The sequence below is a fragment of the Capsicum annuum genome, chromosome 10 (genome assembly GCF_002878395.1).
Source record: "Capsicum annuum cultivar UCD-10X-F1 chromosome 10, UCD10Xv1.1, whole genome shotgun sequence".
NCBI lineage: Eukaryota > Viridiplantae > Streptophyta > Magnoliopsida > Solanales > Solanaceae > Capsicum > Capsicum annuum.
In genome coordinates, this window is record NC_061120.1 from 62,364,474 (window position 1) to 62,383,542 (window position 19,069).

The 19,069-nt window shown below is 35.2% G+C and overlaps 1 protein-coding gene across 7 annotated transcripts; it reads left to right on the plus strand.

Moving 5' to 3' along the window:
- The first annotated feature begins 13,660 nt into the window (after positions 1–13,660).
- LOC107845717 lies at positions 13,661–18,140 on the plus strand. 7 transcript variants are annotated; one of them, XM_016690180.2, is made up of 7 exons: positions 13,661–14,075; positions 14,665–14,788; positions 14,901–15,136; positions 15,222–15,480; positions 17,125–17,304; positions 17,389–17,544; positions 17,629–18,140. In XM_016690180.2, exons 3-7 carry the CDS (start codon positions 14,937–14,939, stop codon positions 17,800–17,802), a joined length of 969 nt encoding a protein of 322 aa, XP_016545666.2. In that variant the 5' UTR covers positions 13,661–14,075; positions 14,665–14,788; positions 14,901–14,936; the 3' UTR covers positions 17,803–18,140. The 7 variants fall into 7 exon arrangements, with proteins under 7 accessions (XP_016545666.2, XP_047253899.1, XP_016545665.2 ...); XM_047397943.1 differs by having other exon boundaries at positions 14,676–14,788; XM_016690179.2 differs by having other exon boundaries at positions 14,665–15,136.
- The last annotated feature ends 929 nt before the right edge of the window (positions 18,141–19,069 follow it).

A 19,069-nucleotide genomic window follows, 5' to 3' on the forward strand; every position in this document is an offset into this window, starting at 1 on the left:
TTTGGAGAGTTAAAGCAAGTAACTCAAGTTCTTGACTTTCCACTTTTCCTTCTAGAGAAATTTTTCTCATTCATTTTACACATGGAGTTAATCAGCATATTTTCAAGCCTTTTTATTTTTCTAGCTTTCTTTAAGGTCAAAAAGTGTTACCTCATTTTCTTCTTCATCTTGAGTGTTTTCCATAAAAGCAAATAAGGAATCAAAGGTCACTTTCTCATCTTCCACTGGCAACATGGAAATATCTTCCTGCTTCCTATCTTTCTCAGATTCATTAGAGGAATCTCTCCATATTACTAGAGCCTACCTTATTGCATAATCAGCTGCAGCCTTTTTGCTTAATTTTACAGGGACCTGGTCCTTGTTTTTTCCTTTGCCACCACCAATCTTGAGATATTCCTGATAGTATAATATATGCATTGGATAATCCTTAATGAAATGCTCAGGACTTTCACAGTTATGACAAACCTCCACAGTGCCTCCCTTTTTGCTGTTACTTCCACTTCTTTGAAATTGGCCATTTTTCTTCATAGCTCTCACAATTCTTTTTGACAAATAAGCAACATCAGTATCTTCTACATTAGAGTCTGATTTTAGTGCCCTTAGTGTCAAATATTTTTCCATTTTTTCTTTCTTCTTCACCTGTTCTTGATGCTTCTTAAGTTCATGAGTCTTTAAATTTAAAATAAGCTCATCCATAGTGAGAGTTTTCAGGTTCCTTGCCTCAGTAATAACATTTACTTTGCTTTCCTAGGATTTTGGCAAAGCCTCAAGAATCTTCCTCACTTGCTTATATAGTGGAATCACTTATCCTAGGCAGTGTAACTTATTTGTGATGGAAGTGAATCTTATATGCATTTCCTCTATTGTCTCTCCTTGTTTAAAGGTGAAGGTTTCATACTGGGTAGTCAGCATGTCAACTTTGGAATCCTCCATATCTGTAGTTCCTTCATGAGCTATTTTCAAGCAATCCCAGAATTTTTTAGCATTTTCACATGCAGAAATTTTGTTGTATTCATTAGGCCCTATACCACAAACTAGCAATGTCTTGGCCTTGTAATATTTTTCAACTTTCTTTCTATCTTCATCATTGTACTCCCTCCTGCTTTTGACAACCATTTTTGTCGCTTCTCCTTCTTTGACTTTTCTTACAGGTACATGAGGACCATCAAAAATTATATCCAACAGCTAACTATCCTCATCCATAATAAAGTCAAATATCCTTGTTTTCCACCACCCATAGTACTACCCATTAAATCTAGTTGGTCTAGTGGTAAATTGCCCTTCTTTCAGGTTAGGTGGGGTAGCCATGCTAACCAAATCACTCTAGGTGTGAACCTTTTAGAGTATTCTGGCTTCGATACTAATTACAGAAACCCTTGGGGGTTGCACCACATAGTGAGGGACTAGGTCCCTCAAAGTCAATCATCCCTTAAAGTCAATCACAGTTAATCAAACAATAAAGTGCAAGAAAACTGAAGGTTGTGTAGGAAAATAATTACACACAATATTTAGCATAAAAACCTCCTTGCTCAAGGGAGAAAAAACCACGGCTTGCCTCACAAGCACCTCAAAAGTTCACTATAATCAACTTCTTGATTAAAGACTCAAACTTGAAACTAACTCTATGTTTCTCTCGCTTGTAATACCTCTACTACAAGCTCATCTTGACAACTCTGCCAAGGCACTCTCTAAATTGATTAACTCTAATCAGTTTTGGACTTAGGAAACTCTCTTAAGCACTCTCTAAACAAATAGAAAAGATAATTACTCTTATATCATGATTAATTCAATTACAAATCAAGATTCACTTAAGACACTCTCTAAATCAGCACACACATATGGCAAAAGAGCTTAAGCAATATCAGATATGGAGTTTTTACCTTTCTCTCTCTTCATCACTCTTTCTGTATTGCATAAACTATTTGATAAAGAAGCATATTTTTCCTTTTATAGAGGAGTGATGATTAGGGATGAAATATCACTAGACCAGGAGTCCTAATCAATACGAGCAGCACCAGCCAGTTTGTTACACAAATGGACAAAGCTGTGCAGACGCGTGTCGGCTTTACTATTGCCTTAAACATCCAGGGACCTGGTCCCTTGTAGTCATCTTCTCATCATTAAAACTACATATAGCATAACCCCACAACTCATAAATCATATATAACAATAACGGGGAAGGAAAAAACAATTAAAACAAAAAAAATAAAAATCACAACAAGGATTATTACTTTATCCACCACTAAAACACATGTTTTTATTAAATGAAAAGGAAAAAAAATACCTACAAAAGTTGGGGGTATCAACTACGCATATCATACTTAACCTTCAGTGTAGCCTCCTTAATCGAACAATGTCTCTTTTGAACCTTCACAAAATCAATATGTTTGGACCTCAACTTCTTACTTTGTCTGTATAGAATAGCAATGGGCTCCTCCTCGATGGAAAAATTGTGATCTAAAGCAACTGAATCCCACCATATTATATGTGTATCATCTAGACAATATTATTTCAATATAGATACATGGGATACTGGAGGAACAGGTGACAGGTGTAGAGGCAAAGCTAACCTGTAAGCCACATCTCCAAACTTTTCAAGAATCTCAAAAGACCCAATAAATCTCAAACTAAGCTTCCCTTTATTCTAAAATCTCATCAATCCCTTCCTGGGTAATACCTTAAACAAAACTTACTCACCAAGCATGAATACCACATCACGAACTCGTCAGTAACCTCTGCTGAATCAATCTAACTTGAACTATTGAGTCTCTCAATAAATTAATGCCTAAAGCTTAACCTCGAATAAACCAAACCATCGCATGGAGGATATACACCTTCACTCATTCAAAGCCTCAAAAGGCGTCATTTGAATGGTAGAATTGTAATTGTTGTTGTACGTAACTCTGCTAAGGACAAAAGTTGGTCCCAATGACCACCAAAATCTATAACACACATTCAAAGCATGTCCTCTAACACTTGAATAATCTAATCTAACTGGTCATCCATCTAAGGGTTAAAAGTTATACTCATATTAAGTTGAGTATCTAACTGAATCAACATAGACCTCTAAAAATTTGAGGTAAATTGAGTATCTCTATCAGATATAATGGATATAAGTACATGATATTGCCCAAATTACACCTCCAAAAAGGTGTAAAGCGATCGCTGAATCAAACATAGAACCAAACCAGTTTGGGGTCGAACCCATGAGGAATAGGCCAAAAAACTATCAAGTATTTGTTGATATTATTAGAAATTACATAAGGTAAATGGGGGGTTTGTAATAAATAGAGTTACAATAATAGTTTTTGGGAAATTAGGGTTGTGATCAATATGAGATAAGCACTAGGATAATGTTTCCTCTGACTTCATAACTCCACGGACTGTTCGTGCTTATCAATCTATCTCGATACCTTGCATGCAAAATCTACCAAGTTGTGTATCACCTAATCGTCTCTCGACCTTGGTTTGGATTAATTTCACTCATCTCCTCTAGGTCTCAAAGCGTTGACTTACTAACCCTTGTTTTATGATCTCAGATTAACTATCTTCTCTAGGTCTTAAGTTAAATAGATGAAGATTGATAGATTCAAATTACTATTACTATCCATTTTCCTAATCTCTACCTTTCGAGCAAGTACCAAATACAGAAAAGCTTTTAATGTGTGCACCCGTTAAGAAAGCAATCGAAATGAAGGAAATCCCAATACATGCAACAACACCAATCTAGAATGACTTTGCACTTAACCTGCTTCATTAATTCATCAAGGTTCCCACAACCCTAAACATGGGTTTTAGATACTAATGGTTGCAAGATCAAACAAATATTTCATAGATGAAAGCATAATGTTAAACTTACAAAGAATAAGAATGAAAACCTAAAATCTCAAATTAATTATAAACCCTAAGAACCAAGAACAATAAATCCAATATCAATAATGTATTACAGAACTCAAAACAATGTCAAAAGTGTATAAAGTGCATCGCCTAACAATAAAACATCAAAGGAGTATTTATAGATATAAAATAAAACCTATCCTAAATAGTGTAGGAAAGTTGGGTTGCCATTAACTCACTATTAGTGGGTTGAGTAGTAGGCACAACTCAATAATCGTGTCTTTAAGTAGTGGAAATGAGAGTAGACTTCAATCTTTCAGAATCTCAACTCACTAATGCAACTCATAATTAGTAGGTTGTACCTACTAATCGTCGATGGACTAGTAGAATTCAGAATCAGCATACCACTTTCAGAACTAAGTGGACTAGTAGAAATCAAACTCAGCATACCACCTTTAAAATCTCAACTCACTAATAAAACTCACGATTAGTAGTATCTACCCACTATTAGTAGGTTCTACCCACAATTAGTAGGTTATACGCACCATTAGTAGGTTCTACCCACTATTAGTAGGTTGACTGGTGAGTTCCTATTTCACCAACTCTTCATCCCTTTTTTTCATTCTTTGCTTCAAACCCTGTGTTCCTGCAAAATCAACAAAAACACACATTATATTGAAAAAGAATACCTAAGTTCCTGCATAATTTCCTTGTTTTAATCAACAAAAGTTCCATGAAACCATGACACATCAACACCCTCAACTTAGAACGTGTGTATGTCCTCAGATAACTAACACACACTAAACAAACATGGTGTATAACTCAAAGAAACCTAAGGCACCTACAACAGTCAATTTATTTATTTTAGCTCAACTTTCCACCCCCTCTAATGCACAACTTTCAAAACCATTATGTGTATACATGCAGTACAATAGCATGACACTAAAGGAATTAAGTGATGGCATCAGATTAGCAACAAACAACCACGCATATATGCAATTGTCATCACCCAAACAAATAAGTAGTTAATAATGCAACCTATGTACCCTTATAATAAGGATGTCCCTACTCTTATAATATCATAGTGCGTATCAATGAGGGGACTACATAAAAATACTCACGCTCACAAAGAAGTTCAAATAATCTGCAAAAAATACCATAGGCTTGCCCTTATTTTCTAAGCCTTAGTTTTTCGAAAACTTGGACTGGGATCACTATAGGAATTTTATCGGCTTGTAACATACGTTTGGGGAAAGGTATGATATATATGGGAAATAGTGACTTACCCTTCTTGGAACTACACTTACATTGGCTCCACTACTTAACCATGCTTCTTTTATTCTCCTTTGTTCCTATATTTATATTAAGATTGGGTGTGCTTTTCTCCAGTCATTACTTTTGTTATTTCATTTTCTATCAATTTCTTCTTTTTTAATTTTTCATACTCTTATACCTAGGGGTGGAAATAGTGCGGGTGCAGTGCAGGTTTAGTTTAAACCCGCAAATTTTAAAACTACCCCGCATAAACCCGTATAAACTCACCCCACACTCATACTCACGCATACCCACACCGCCCCACATTTTTTGCTTTGCCCCACATTTTTTGCTTTTTTCTTTTTTAAAAAATTTGTAACTCCACTAAAATCATAATATTTTCAATACTAGGAAATAGTAACAACCAATTCCTATTATATCACTTTTCACGAAGAAATTATCATAAAAGTATCACGTGTAAAAGTAATGATCAAATATCAAAATTAAAATTAAGATGAATAAAGAAATTTTAAAAGTTATAAAATTATTTATTTGTAGTGTTATACATGTTGTTTTAAGTATCATAAAATTTTAAGTAAAGAATACATATAATTTTAGGTAGATTTACGATAATAATGCTAATTTTTAACTTTTTTAGTTTAAACCCGCATATACCCGCAACCCACCCCGCCCGCACCATTTAAAAAACTTACTTAAACTCACCTCACACCCATACCGCACACGCATAGTCTAAAACCTTCACCGCCCCACTCTCGTACCACCCCATTGCCATTCCTACTTATACCACACCCAACCCTACTTTCTTTTCTTTTCTTTTATTTAACATTTTGTTTCATACCCATCTTCAACTACACACCCCTATGATAGCCACCCTCAACTTAGGCGATTTGCTTGAGTTGAGGCATATAGTGTTCAAGGAGGGATCAAGGTCAAAAAAGGTTCATTTTAATTAAAACATGAAGGTGAAAAGGTTAAACAAGAAACTAGGTCACTTTAAGCTCAAATTAGGAATCAAGGAATACTTATTCTAATTTGGTCTGTCTTTTAGGCTAAGAGTGGACTTATTTAAACACGGTCAATGATCATGTCTCAACCAACTATCTTACAACCTAGGCAAGACTAACTGGGCAAGTTCTAGAGTAAACACACAATGTGAACTAAGTAAATGCCTCACACACACATGGTAGTGGGTTATATTATCAACTAATGCCTATTCGATTCATGCAATGCTACGCTATGATTATTTTATCCCTAATACTAATATCATAACAAGATTCTCAACACAGAGTTCACAATAATTTAGGAGGGGTGTCATTTTTTTAAACACATAAAAAAAACACAAAAATTTGATTGCACCAAGGTTCCTCATTCTTCTTCTAGTCAAGCAAAACAAAACATAACACAAATCACAAAAATGTAATATCCTAAACATGTTGGCTCTACTATGCCAACTCACTCTAGGAAAAAGAGACATGGCAATAAAACCTCGAGAGGATATCTAGACCCATAAGTAGCCCGACCCCTATCAAATAAACTTGCATTATCCACATTACATCAGGTCACCGCAAAGCGAGAAAGTTAGGAACCTTAGGTGCATAGATTTGATGTCAATCACAATAACAAAAATTATCACAAATGTAAAAATAGCAAAACACCTTGGATTGCCTCCCAAGTACCACTTGATTTAACATCAAACATAACGTAGGGTTCTTGATTACTTAGAATTCATAAAGGTAGCCATAGTATTGGCTTCTATGATCTTCAAAATTGCTTATTATAGAAACCACCCTTATCTTAATTGGCGGTTGTAATGCCCCGTACCTTATCTAGCTAAAATTCGTTCCTAGAACGTTAAAAAATAGCTTCCAAAATAAATGATAATTATTTTGGGTAGAATTATCCATATTTAGGCCTCCTATTGTGTGAAAAATTTGATAAGCTTTCTAACGATATAAGATTCGCCTAAATTCGATAATCGGGTAAGAAGTTATGGTTATCTTATGTTCTAGTTGTAAAACACTGTCATTTAGGTCATTAGCACATCGCGGAGAAGGTTTAAATAACATTTTTCAATTTTTAGTGGCCCTCTGTGATATTGGCGCATCGCGGAGAGGGACAAATTCCCAATTGTCCAATTCCAGTGAGGGTCCGTGATATTGGTGAGTCGCGCCAAACTTCCAGGTCCCATCCAAGGTGGCAACGCGATACCACCGCGTCGCACCACCACGTTTATTCCTAGTTGGCAATTTCCAGTGGCTTCGCGTGATAGTGGCACATCGAGCCAAGGACAAAAGTCAAGATTTTGGTCATTTTTCAGTTCCGTTCATGAGCTTAAGAGGGGTATTTTGGTAAATCCCCCAGTCCCTAATCCATCCTAAATAATTAATTAAACCCCTTCAAAGCACTTTACATCCATTTTTCATCAAATCTCTCTCAAGTAAAACCCTAGTTCATCAAGCTTCCTCCCCAAGAAATTTAAATTTCTCCATTAATTCTCCAAAGTAATTCAAGATTGAGAATTCCCAATTCAAGAGCTCTAAGAAGTCATCTCCAAAACGTCAATAAAGATCCAAGATTCAAGTTTTAGCATCTAGATCACCAATTGAGGTATGTGAGGTATGAACAAGGATAATCTTTTCATCCTTGTTGCCAAAACTTGTTTTAAATTCAACTTTTACTGAAGTTTATGAGATTTACCATAAAATTAAAGTTAGGCTTTATGCCCATTATTGCTAATTACAAGTATATGATATATCCAATTATTTAGAAGTTGAATTCCATGATTTTATTCATATTTTCATGCATATTGCTGAAATTTCCAGATTTTATGACGAATTATAAATGCTTATATTATCAAGCATAAATTTTAAGATGTTTTAACATGAGATTGATGCATGGGCTATTATGCCCTAATTAAGATTGCTATTTCGAGATTATTTATGCTATGAGCACCCTCAAATAAGACTATTCTCAGATTTTGATAAAGATTTGACCTTTTGGTCCTAAGCTAAGTTAAGATAAAGAATTCACTTTGTTCATATAACTTGAGATTTAACCTTGTGCTATTTTTGAAGTGGATTTCTTAAGATTTTGAGTATAAGAATGGGAGTAGTATTTATCACTGAGATGGGTAAGTTACTATAGTTTTATACCCCAGAACTACGTGCCACCGTAGGATTAAGATTATTCTCACTTCTATGTGGATGACTAAGATTGTGATCATTTCAGATAAGAAGTTCTATTCTGATGGCAAGGGTAGAACGACCCTACCTAATAGGGGCCAGACATGGACTCCATGGATGCTCACATGGTGTATGTCGGTTAGAAGAACCTCCCAAAAAAATCTCCCCTACTCTTCAACAGTCTATTGATTTAAAGCTTTAAGATAAAAGCATATGTTTTGGAATTTATGGTTTTAAGATTCTTAATCCCTAAGATAAATATTTTACAGATTTCAGAACTAGGTGTAATGGCTCACAAGATTTGCGTTATACATTTTATCATTTATGATTTATGATCTTCAGACTTCAGATTTCTCAAGCCTGTGTGGGTCATTTACATTTAGCATGCATGATTTTATAAATTATGATGTTTCTTACTTATTGCATTCACCCTCATATACTCAGTATATCCTCAAAGTACTGATCCACATATATGTCTATGTGCTATATTGTCTCATAATGTAGGTTCAGGTGCTCAATCTCAGCAGCGTGAGTGATCTTCGAGCATTTCTTCTACATCACTGCAATTGGTGAGTCCTCATAGTTCGGGGACTTAGTTATTCATACTTCCAGTTTATCAGTAGATGTTTATTTGTTCATTTCAGACTAATTTGAGTCAGCTGGGGCCTGTCCCGGTGACTCTCTAGATCAGTTAGTAGAGGCTTGTCGGACTACTAGATTCAGTGTTAGACTTTTGATTCAGTATTCAGATTCTCAGTATTGTCTTACCAAGATTTATAAGATTTCTATGTTTAGATAAGATTTCCACATTTATTATGTTTTCATATTCATATCTTTCCTATTTTGAGATTTAGATTTAGTAGAAAGCAGCTAGGGTTAGCTCAGGACTACTTGTAGTTCGGAGCACCGTGTGGTATCCCGGGAATTAGATTTCGAGGCGTTACAGTGGCACCATAGTTCTACAAACATTGAATATGACTTCCTCATTATTCAGCCTGAACTTTAACTCACCCCTTTCCATATCCACCAATACTCTACTCGTGGCTAAAAATGGTGTCTCCAAAATAATAGGCATCTCAAAATCAACCTCATAATCCAAGATAACAAATTAGGTTAGAAAGATGAAGTTTTTCACCTTGACCAAAACATCAAATGATATGCCCACAGGTTTTTAATCATATGATTTGCCATCGATAATCACATCATCATTGGTTCGGGGGGTCTCAAGCTCAATTGTTTGAATACTGCCAGTGACATTAAGTTAATGTTTGTACCCAAGTCACACAAAAGCCTTGCAAAGCTAGATGACCCAATTGTGCAAGGAATTGTAAATGTACCTGGGTCACTCTTCTTTTGGACAAGAGATAAAGATGCAATCACACTACAATGGTGAAAACCAACAACATCCTTATGACTGACAGTTCTCTTCTTTGTCACAAAATCCTTCATAAATTTTGCATAGCCAGTCATTTGTTCTAGAGCTTCAAGAAGAGGGATGTTCATGGTCAACTCATTCAATATCGAAATAAGCTTTTTATACTTCCTTTTTTTAGCTTTCTACTTTAATCTTTTGGAAACAATAGAGGAGTTTGGGGAATGGGCTTAAGTGGTAATAGATAAATAAAAAATCAACAACCATCCTAAGACTTAGTAATGTCGATATAAGAGCTACTATAATAAACTATGAGTACTGAATATTCAAATACAATTGGTCTGTAAGATGAAAGACAAGATATAGATACATAGAAGGAAAAAGAGTAACTCCGATTCCAAGAGCTCACCTAATCTCCAAAATCAACTCTGCACAAATATTGAATTAGCAACGGCAACTAGTACTCGAATCTGTATCCAAAAGGTACAAAAATATAGTATGAGTACCAAAATCATGGGTTCTCAGCAGGCATCATCCGCCGACTAAGCTAAATCATAATATAAATACGATAAGATACAAGATAACATAAGTTAAGTCAAGATAAAAAAAGGGGGAACCTAGAAATAAGCTCTGACACCACTATACATAGATAAATAAATGCATACGATAAAGATAATATAAAAAACATACCATTAACTACATGATTGTCCCCATAAGCCAATAAGTGATGAAAAGTAAATAACCCAACGCAGGCCTCCATAAGCCTAGAGGGTACAATCAAGGAAACTAACAATCGAATAACCAAAATTTACCAACTGTCATGCCATAACCAAGAATCCACCCATTCCATATCACATAATAAATCATCCTCAATGTCAGACTCAAACCGAAACTCAATAGCATTATCATTATTATCATCAAACTTGAACTGAAACTCATATATATAAATCGTATCAATAAACCATTTTAGTGATCCATTTCTGTAAGCTAAACTTAATATATCATAGATATAAACCATCCCTTTACTTATTTTTATACACACTGGACCAAGAATTGTATCCGCAAGTCTCATCCATAATCACATCTATAAGTCATATTATTATCCATATTCGAAAGTCATATCGATATTAATGTTCATAAATAATACAATTAAGCATATCAGAAATTCATACCAAGAGTCATATCTACAGGCCACCCATCATATCTATAAGCCGCAAATCGTCTCTACAATTCACATCAGATCAATAAGTCATAGCATATCCATAAGCCATATCATATATGTATATAAACATTATCATCTATGTAAGTCATATCATACCCATAGGTCATATTATATATCTATATATCTATATATATATACACACACACACATAAGCCATGTCATCTTTATAAGTCATATCATACTCGTAAGTTATATCATGTATATAAGTCACACCATATCTATGAGATATTTCATATATATAGGCAGATCATACTCATAAGCAATATCAAGTACATAAGTCGTATCTTGTCTATAAGTTATACTTTTTAATCATATTATTAATCATATTATTAATCATATTAGGAAGCTATACCGAAAATCGCATGTATAAGTCACAATCATACTTAGAAATTATATCCTTAATCATACATATGAGTAATATCATTAGCGATACTCAAAAATTAGCATCAATCCTTCAATATCTAACTAATATACTCAATAATTATATTCAACCTCTTCGAGTGCCAAAACTACCATTAATAAGAGTATATCATACGTAAATGGGTCTACGAGGTTATCACAAGTCTTAGCCTTGGAGGATGAAGGGGCGCCACTTCTAATCTCTGACAATCCTCTTAGGCAACTTCTACCATGGACTATGCTAAGGTATCAAAGTTCCTTCCTAGATGTCAAGTAAGCCATAATTAGCCCTAAGATAGAAATCCTTCCCAAACATGAACAACTAAGGCAATCCTACCTAGAACAGTAGCAACTACGATAATTCCCTTAATTTAAGCAATTAAGGATAATTCTACTCTGACATGAATAACTATGGCGGTTTCACCTACCTTCAGTAATTAAGACATCAATTCTAAATATGCATACTGTGAAGTTCAATCCACCTAAGCCATGAATAACTATGCTAACTACTCAAAGTCTACGGTTGCAAGATAGCCTGACGGCCCAGTTAAACCCAAATACTCTAATTCATACTTCCAAAGCCTAAATCTCACCCCATAGCTAGCATAATATCAAAATTATGCTACAAGATAGCTCAACCTATGAAGAAGATAAACCTTGCCTACCTGAACGTCGAAGAAAGCCCAAGGAATTGGCTAAATCACTGATTTATCCTTTCGAGAAACTTCCGCAAGGTGCCATGCTGTAAAAATCATAATCTACTTATCAAAACGAGAACAATGATACCCATGTTGCACTACTGTGCTTCGAGTCCTAAATTACTTAAAAATACCACATGGGGCCTGTTTACGAAAATTGCATTTCCAAAACTAGCTCAACATTCTCTTACGCTCAAGGAATATTTACTCTCAAAATGGGTGAATTCTGAGATATAACGGTGTTAAAATCAAGTCATCAAGTTTTTAGGAATTTTAGGAAAAGAAAGAGAATTTTAGCAAGAAATTAATGAAAACTCACCACAAATGTGAAGGAGAAATGAGTAAATAATCTTTATCCCAGCCCCAAAATAACCCTACAAATGTTATCCCTAAGCTTCCCGACTTTTTAGGGTTTAAGTTTCTTGAAAATGGATGAGAAATGATGAAAAAGGGGCTAAATAGGGTATTTATACCCCTCCCAAGTCCACGGGTGCCGCTTAAGTTAATAATGGGCCGCGTAAGCGATCACCGCTTAAGCGACCTAATGTCATTTTAACGACATCCTGAAGATTGCACAGGTACCGCTTAAGAAGTCCCTTGCCGCTTTAGAGGTTACCGCTTCAGTGGTAGTTGTTCCGCTCTAGCGACATTCGACCAGGCCAGTCTGACCGCTTAAGTGGTCAGCTGGCCACTTTGGCGGATCTCCGCTTAAGCAATCCAAATGCCCGCTTAAGCGGATGCACCAACTGAGTGCACTAGCTAAAACCTCAAGTTTAATCTAGGCTTCCGCCAACCCCTAGAAATTTATTCGTAATTTTGTATACGCAAACTAACTATGTTACCCTATCAAATTCGATGTTGCGGACTCAATGGCGCAGTAAATTTCTATCCAAGGTCGGTTTACTAAAAAGTGGCTCCCACACCCATTTGTCATTTCTCTTAACTTCCGACTAATAGCTCGAAATGAGCTTGGGTGCCTCAGGACCCAAATCAAGGGTCCACCTAGCCTAAAATTGACATTTCAGAGTTGTTAGAACAGTCGAAATTAACATACGAGGTCATTTAACTAGAGTTTTCGTCCGGTAGCCAATTTAAACCAACGAAGACTTCAAAACAACGAATTGGCTCTAAAAAACAAACGAGCTGTCCGGTAATCGAACTGTCAGTCCCAACAAATCATAAGTGACTTGGGGAGGCTATAGAAAAGCTCTAAACGGCAAAAATGAACGGAAATATAGGAAATGACCTGAAGGATCATTACAGCAAATTAACTCCCTCTTACATATATAGTAAAGTCTAACTTTTTCTTTTTTTTAATCCATTAAAAAAGTTATTTATATAATTAAAAAATCTAATACTTCACTTTTTCCCTTAATGATCTTATTTATAACTAAACAAATATTCCTTTTATTTAAAAAAAGAATGATATATTTTAACTTGACATGAAATTTAAGAAAATAAATAAAAAATTAAATTTTATGATGTTAAATTAAAGTTATGTTAAATACATGTCACGCCATGTGAAAAATTAAAATTAAACATTATCAAAAAAAGAAAAGATTATTTTTTTTAAAATAGATTTAAAAATATTATACAAAAATATTTATTAAATTTCATGTGAAGTTAAACAACTGATAACGGCGCAAGCAGCAGCTTATAAAAATGAGAAAAACGAAAAAAAACGAATTACTATTTGATTCCCTTGACGAAATCAACGCAGTACGTAAAACGGCACCGTTCCGTGATTGCTTTCCCTTCCTCAGCTCTTTTTCCAATGGCAAATTGTACGCAGGAAAACAGGAAAGAAAGAACGAGGAGGTGCAAATCTGGAGGAAAATCTAAGCTGAAAAGTCCGTACACAAGCATCTCATTACATTGTTCTTCACGAAAGAGCGTTTTCTCCGTTTCTACATATAGATTTCTATACACATAATACATATGTAATGCATTTGTTTGCAATCTACAAAGATGAATAGAACTTGCCGAAATATGGGAAAGAAAACATCAATATGAGCTTCAACCAATGTTCTTTCCTTTTTTAATCCCTTTTTAGCACTAATATGGCTGACGATTTTTGTTTTGTCACCAAGGTTTGTGGTTTTTTCTCTTTATATTCACGTTTGGTTTTTGTTTCTTTTGCTTTTTAGGATTTTCCGTTGGGGGGTGTGATTTGTGGTTTCTTGATTTGGGTTTCTACTTTATCTCAGAGATTTATTATAGTTATTTGCTGAAAGTTTAAGCCTTTCTCCACTTGTTACTAGCATTGAAGTGGAGCAAATCAGCTTTTCTCTTTATTCTTATGTATTTTCTTTAGGCTTAAATATTGTTTTAAGCTCAGCTTTGTACAATGAGAATCTAGGATTAAGCCTTTTTGGTTGGTTAAAGTTTAGGCCTGTTAATAGTTGTTAGCATTCAGTGGGTGTACGCTCAAGCTTCTACTTTTGTTCCTTGTATCTTTCTTTAGTTATCATTGTACAATAAGTAGAGTATAAGAGTAATGATAGTAAACTGGATTATTTTGGTATGGGAACAAAGGTCTTTAGATTGAACTAATTCTACTGTTGTAATTAAAAGTGTATTTTTTGATATGGCTTATCTAGGTTATGAAGTTCCTTGAGATAATTTAGACTGTAGATATTACTTTTATTGAATGACACCTTGAAATACTGTTTGATCTAGATTTTTATGAGGAGATCCTATAAGAAGTTACGGTTCTCGAGGAAATAAACTTGGAATGGGATGCGCATAGGTGGAATGTGTACTAAGGGTTGATGTAGCTTTGTTCAATTAGATTGAGGTTGAGGTATACTTGCTTGATAAATATCTTTGAGCAACTTATTCTTTATTGAGACTGATGATAAAAAGAGTTAAGAAGATTCAAGTGCAAAACAGTTTCATCTTCTGATTCCATTCAGGACTCCTTCATAATAAAGCCACCAAAGATTTCTCCGATGATGCTGAGAATGGTGGTCTTAATCTTTGCAATGGTATGTGGAGTTTATATATGTTCAATTGGCCTGAAACAAATTGGTGTGAGTTCCACTGGACGGATCGTAAGTGTTCATTTGGTTGAAAAGCCATGTGAGGCAACTGACATTGAACCTTTGGAAAGACCTTATGTGCACTTCCCCAAGCCAACAACTTTTAGCCGGTGAGACTTCTATTATTCTGTTTTTCATGTTTTGTGTTTCTCTTTGTGGATAAAATTACTGAGTTGCTGTCTTCTATATATTCAGGGGTGAATGTGCTTGCAATCCTGTAAGAAATTTTGCAATATTATCGACACAGAGATCTGGTAGTGGATGGTTTGAGACATTGTTAAACAGTCATATGAATATAAGCTCTAATGGGGAGATTTTTTCTATTAAAATCCGGAAAAGTAACATGTCAACAATTGTGGAAACTCTGGACAAACTTTATAACCTAGACATTTTGACAAGTGCTTCCAAGAATGAATGTACTGCTGCAGTTGGACTCAAGTGGATGCTTAATCAGGTAAGCGCTTCTTGAAAGTTGTGATATAATTCTGTGAGATTGTTAAGGAGTACTTCTGAATGTATTTCTGGTGTATCACAAAACCTTTTCTATGTTGATCTTCCTAATTAACATCCTGTTCCAATAGTTTGCACTCTGTGATATAGTGTGTTTTCCAGGGTTAAACTTGATTTGTCAAATATGCGAGTTTGTATCACTTGTTTAATGCTTAGATTTTATTTTTTTTGATAATTGTGGTGTCCGGGCCAGTTTGCGTGCACCTCGACTAACTCCATGGGATACCTGCCACCTCCCACCAGCGCAAGTATCAGATAACTTTGTCCACCAAGGCTAGAACAGATGAGAAGAAATCACCTAGTGTTTGTTTCTGTTGTGATCGGGAATTGTACGTGAGACCTCATAGTGCTTAACCCAACTTCGTTGAACCACTAGGCCACACCCTTGGGTGCATGCTTAAATATTTATCTAGCAATTTTGTTTTGATCGGTATTTATCTAGCAAGTTCTTATTCCTAAGTTGAACTAGTATACTCATATGCTTAGAGTGGGGATTATTAATGGATATGGTTGATGCTTAATACAAGGGAAGGCTGTAGATGTACTTGCACAGTGGAACATCCTTTCCTCAGCTTTGGTGTGACGTGCGCTTATATATGTATGCTTTTCCTGTTGTATGTTGTTTAAAAGTGAAACATGCCAGGATAACTAAAGTTGATAACGCAGCCAACTATTACTTTGTATTCCTTTTTTCCTACGTATTTAGATTTTTATAGCCCCCAACTAGTTCAGTTTGAAGCGTATACAGGACTTACTCTTGGGACTAGCAGAATCATTTAGTTCTTGAAAGTTGCTTATCTCTTGACTGCTGAATTTAATGAAATTCAAGATATTGGGTGATTAGTGAAATTTTTTGTTTATTGATCAAAAAAGCTGTTGTGTAGAGTTAATGGTAAGCTAATGCTATGCTTGAAGAATGAGTAAGATGGGTCTAAAAGAATCATTAGCATTGTAACAACAACATACCCAATATATTCCCACAAAGTGGGGTCTGGGGACGGTAAGTGTACGCAGTCCATACCACTACCTCAGAGGTGAGGTAGAGAGGTTGTTTCCTATAGACCCCCGGCTATCATTAGCTTTGTGTTATCTTGAAATACAATTTTCTTAGCATATGATTAGTATGAAATAGTTATAGATTTACAGTTACCAGATATTAAATGTTTGGCTCCTTACTCTCCCCACCTTCCCCTGGCCTCCAATGCTTGTGTGATAGGTGAAGATGGACCCCAATGTTTGTGTGATAGGTGAAGATAGGCCTTAAAACTAGTATTACTTTTGCTAATGGAATGTTAGCTTTACAAGTAATTTACTGCTGCAAAAACTCTAAAATTGGATCAGAAATGTTCTTTGAAAAAACTCTGCCTTCTTTTGCATTCTTCTCTTTTGACTGTCTTGAATTTGAGAAACGGTTACTTTAAGAGGATGCAAGAACATTAAAGTTAAAAATGGCATATATGATATGTCCACCATGTGTAAGAATGAAATGCTTTGAATTCTGAAAAAGCTAGTCCCTTGATAACTGCCTTCTCTTTTCATGGTTGTGGAGAATGTTGTTGATTGCAATTCTGTTTGAATGTCACTACAGGGTCTGATGCAGCATCATCAGCAAATTGTTGAATATTTCAGAGCCAGAGGAGTTTCTGCTATTTTTCTCTTCAGGAGAAATCTGTTGCGTAGAATGGTTTCAATGCTAGCAAATTCCTACGATCAGAATTCTAAGATGTTAAATGGAACTCACAAGTCTCATGTGCATTCTCCCAAGGAGGTCAGTCTTGTGCTCTATTTCCCTCCTACGTAGACACCAATGCTTTGTCTCTATGGTGTCTTAAGAAGTATAATTGTTGTTCAGGCTGAGATACTTGCAAGTTACAAACCTATGATAAACACAACTTTGCTGATCCCCGACCTGAAGCAAGTAGATGACATGGCTATAAAAGCTGTGGAATACTTCAATAGCACTCGACATATTATATTATATTACGAGGACATAATAAATAATCAAACAGTAAGTGTTCGCATAGTCTACCATGCTGACTTTGTTCATCTTATTCAGTGTGCTTACTTTTCTAGTTTGTCATTTTCCTCGCAGATACTGTACGATGTTCAAGATTTTCTGAAAGTTCCTAGAAGGGACCTTCACAGTCGCCAGGTGAAGATACACAAAGGGACATTGTCTTCACAAGTTGAAAATTGGGTTGATGTTGAAAAGACACTCAAGGGAACACCATATGAAAGCTTCCTACGTGCAGATTACAAGATATAGATTGACAGTTTTCTTGTACAGATGTAGCTCGTGTTCAATTCAATTCTTTCATTATTTACTGTTAGGAGAAGCTCTATGCTTGTGCTTTAGCCAAAAGGCCGAGAAAGATTATATTTGTTAGCAGAAGCTGACAAGGAAGCTTCTTGTTAAGATTTTGGCAGCAGCAGCTAGTTTTCTAGTTCCGCCATACCCCGTAATGAGTGTCGTCTTGATTTTCACGTTTAAGTAGAAATTTGCGTGCAATTTTCTTTGATTCCTGAGAATTAGGAACTTGTAAGTGACATGATCCAACAATTTTTTCTAATTTTGTTATCAATGTTTCTTTCCTTTCTCCTTAATTAAGTGTCGCCTTGCAATTTTACTGCGTAGATAAATTGAACATAAGGGGTAGTCTTGGATGATTCTCTTAATGTCCAGTTACTAGCCAAGCGAAAGTACGTATGTACTCTCTACGCCAACAAGTACTTCAACCTAAATAGCTGCTACCTCCGATTCATTTTATGTTCCCTTTGTCATTTTATTATGAATTGTCCGGAATTACTTGTTCATTTATCAAATCAACACAATAATTAAAAAATTCATTTTACTCCTATTATTTTGTTTTTGATAGCCTAAACAAATTTATAAGTCTAAAAAAAAAATTCAAACAAGTGAAGGGTAAATTAGTAAAATTTTCTATTTTATTTATGATTTCTAAGAGGTGAGCAAAGAAAAAAAATAGATAATTAATATAAAACAGAGGATGCAAATTTAAGTGAGAACGGTTCCGAAGTGAGGATACATCTCACTTTTCCATGGTCAAGTACAAATACAGTTTACAAGACGTTAGCATTATGAAGAGGGGTAGGTGGTGATGTCATCATAATGGACTTGGAACAAATTTAAGTGATAACGGTTGCCAAGTGAGAATACATCTCACTTTTCCATGGTTAAGTGACAAATGCAGTTCACAAGACAACATGTTGCATTATGAAGAGGGGTGGGTGGTGATGTCATTATAATGGACTTGGAAAAGTAGGACAGCACAACCAAATGTTTAAGCATTCATTGAATTCATATGATGTTATTTCTATTTCTACTGGGGTGTGTGATCCGTGTTAGCACGAGCTCAATATTATATTATTATTACAAATAATACACACGTATTGCACAAAGAAATCATTAAGCTATCAAGGAATAAAACATCTATTTCCAAGTATTGTTACATAAAAACACACCTTGAAGGCTAGTGTACATACAGAACCCATAATTGAGCAGGTTTGATTAG

Coding starts and splice junctions, on each gene's coding strand:
- LOC107845717 (XM_016690178.2), top strand. CDS start 14,046: ATGGCTGACGATTTTTGTTTTGTCACCAAG. Junction 14,076..14,900: donor ATTTTTGTTTTGTCACCAAG/GTTTGTGGTTTT, acceptor GATTCCATTCAG/GACTCCTTCATAATAAAGCC. Junction 15,481..17,124: donor TCAAGTGGATGCTTAATCAG/GTAAGCGCTTCT, acceptor ATGTCACTACAG/GGTCTGATGCAGCATCATCA.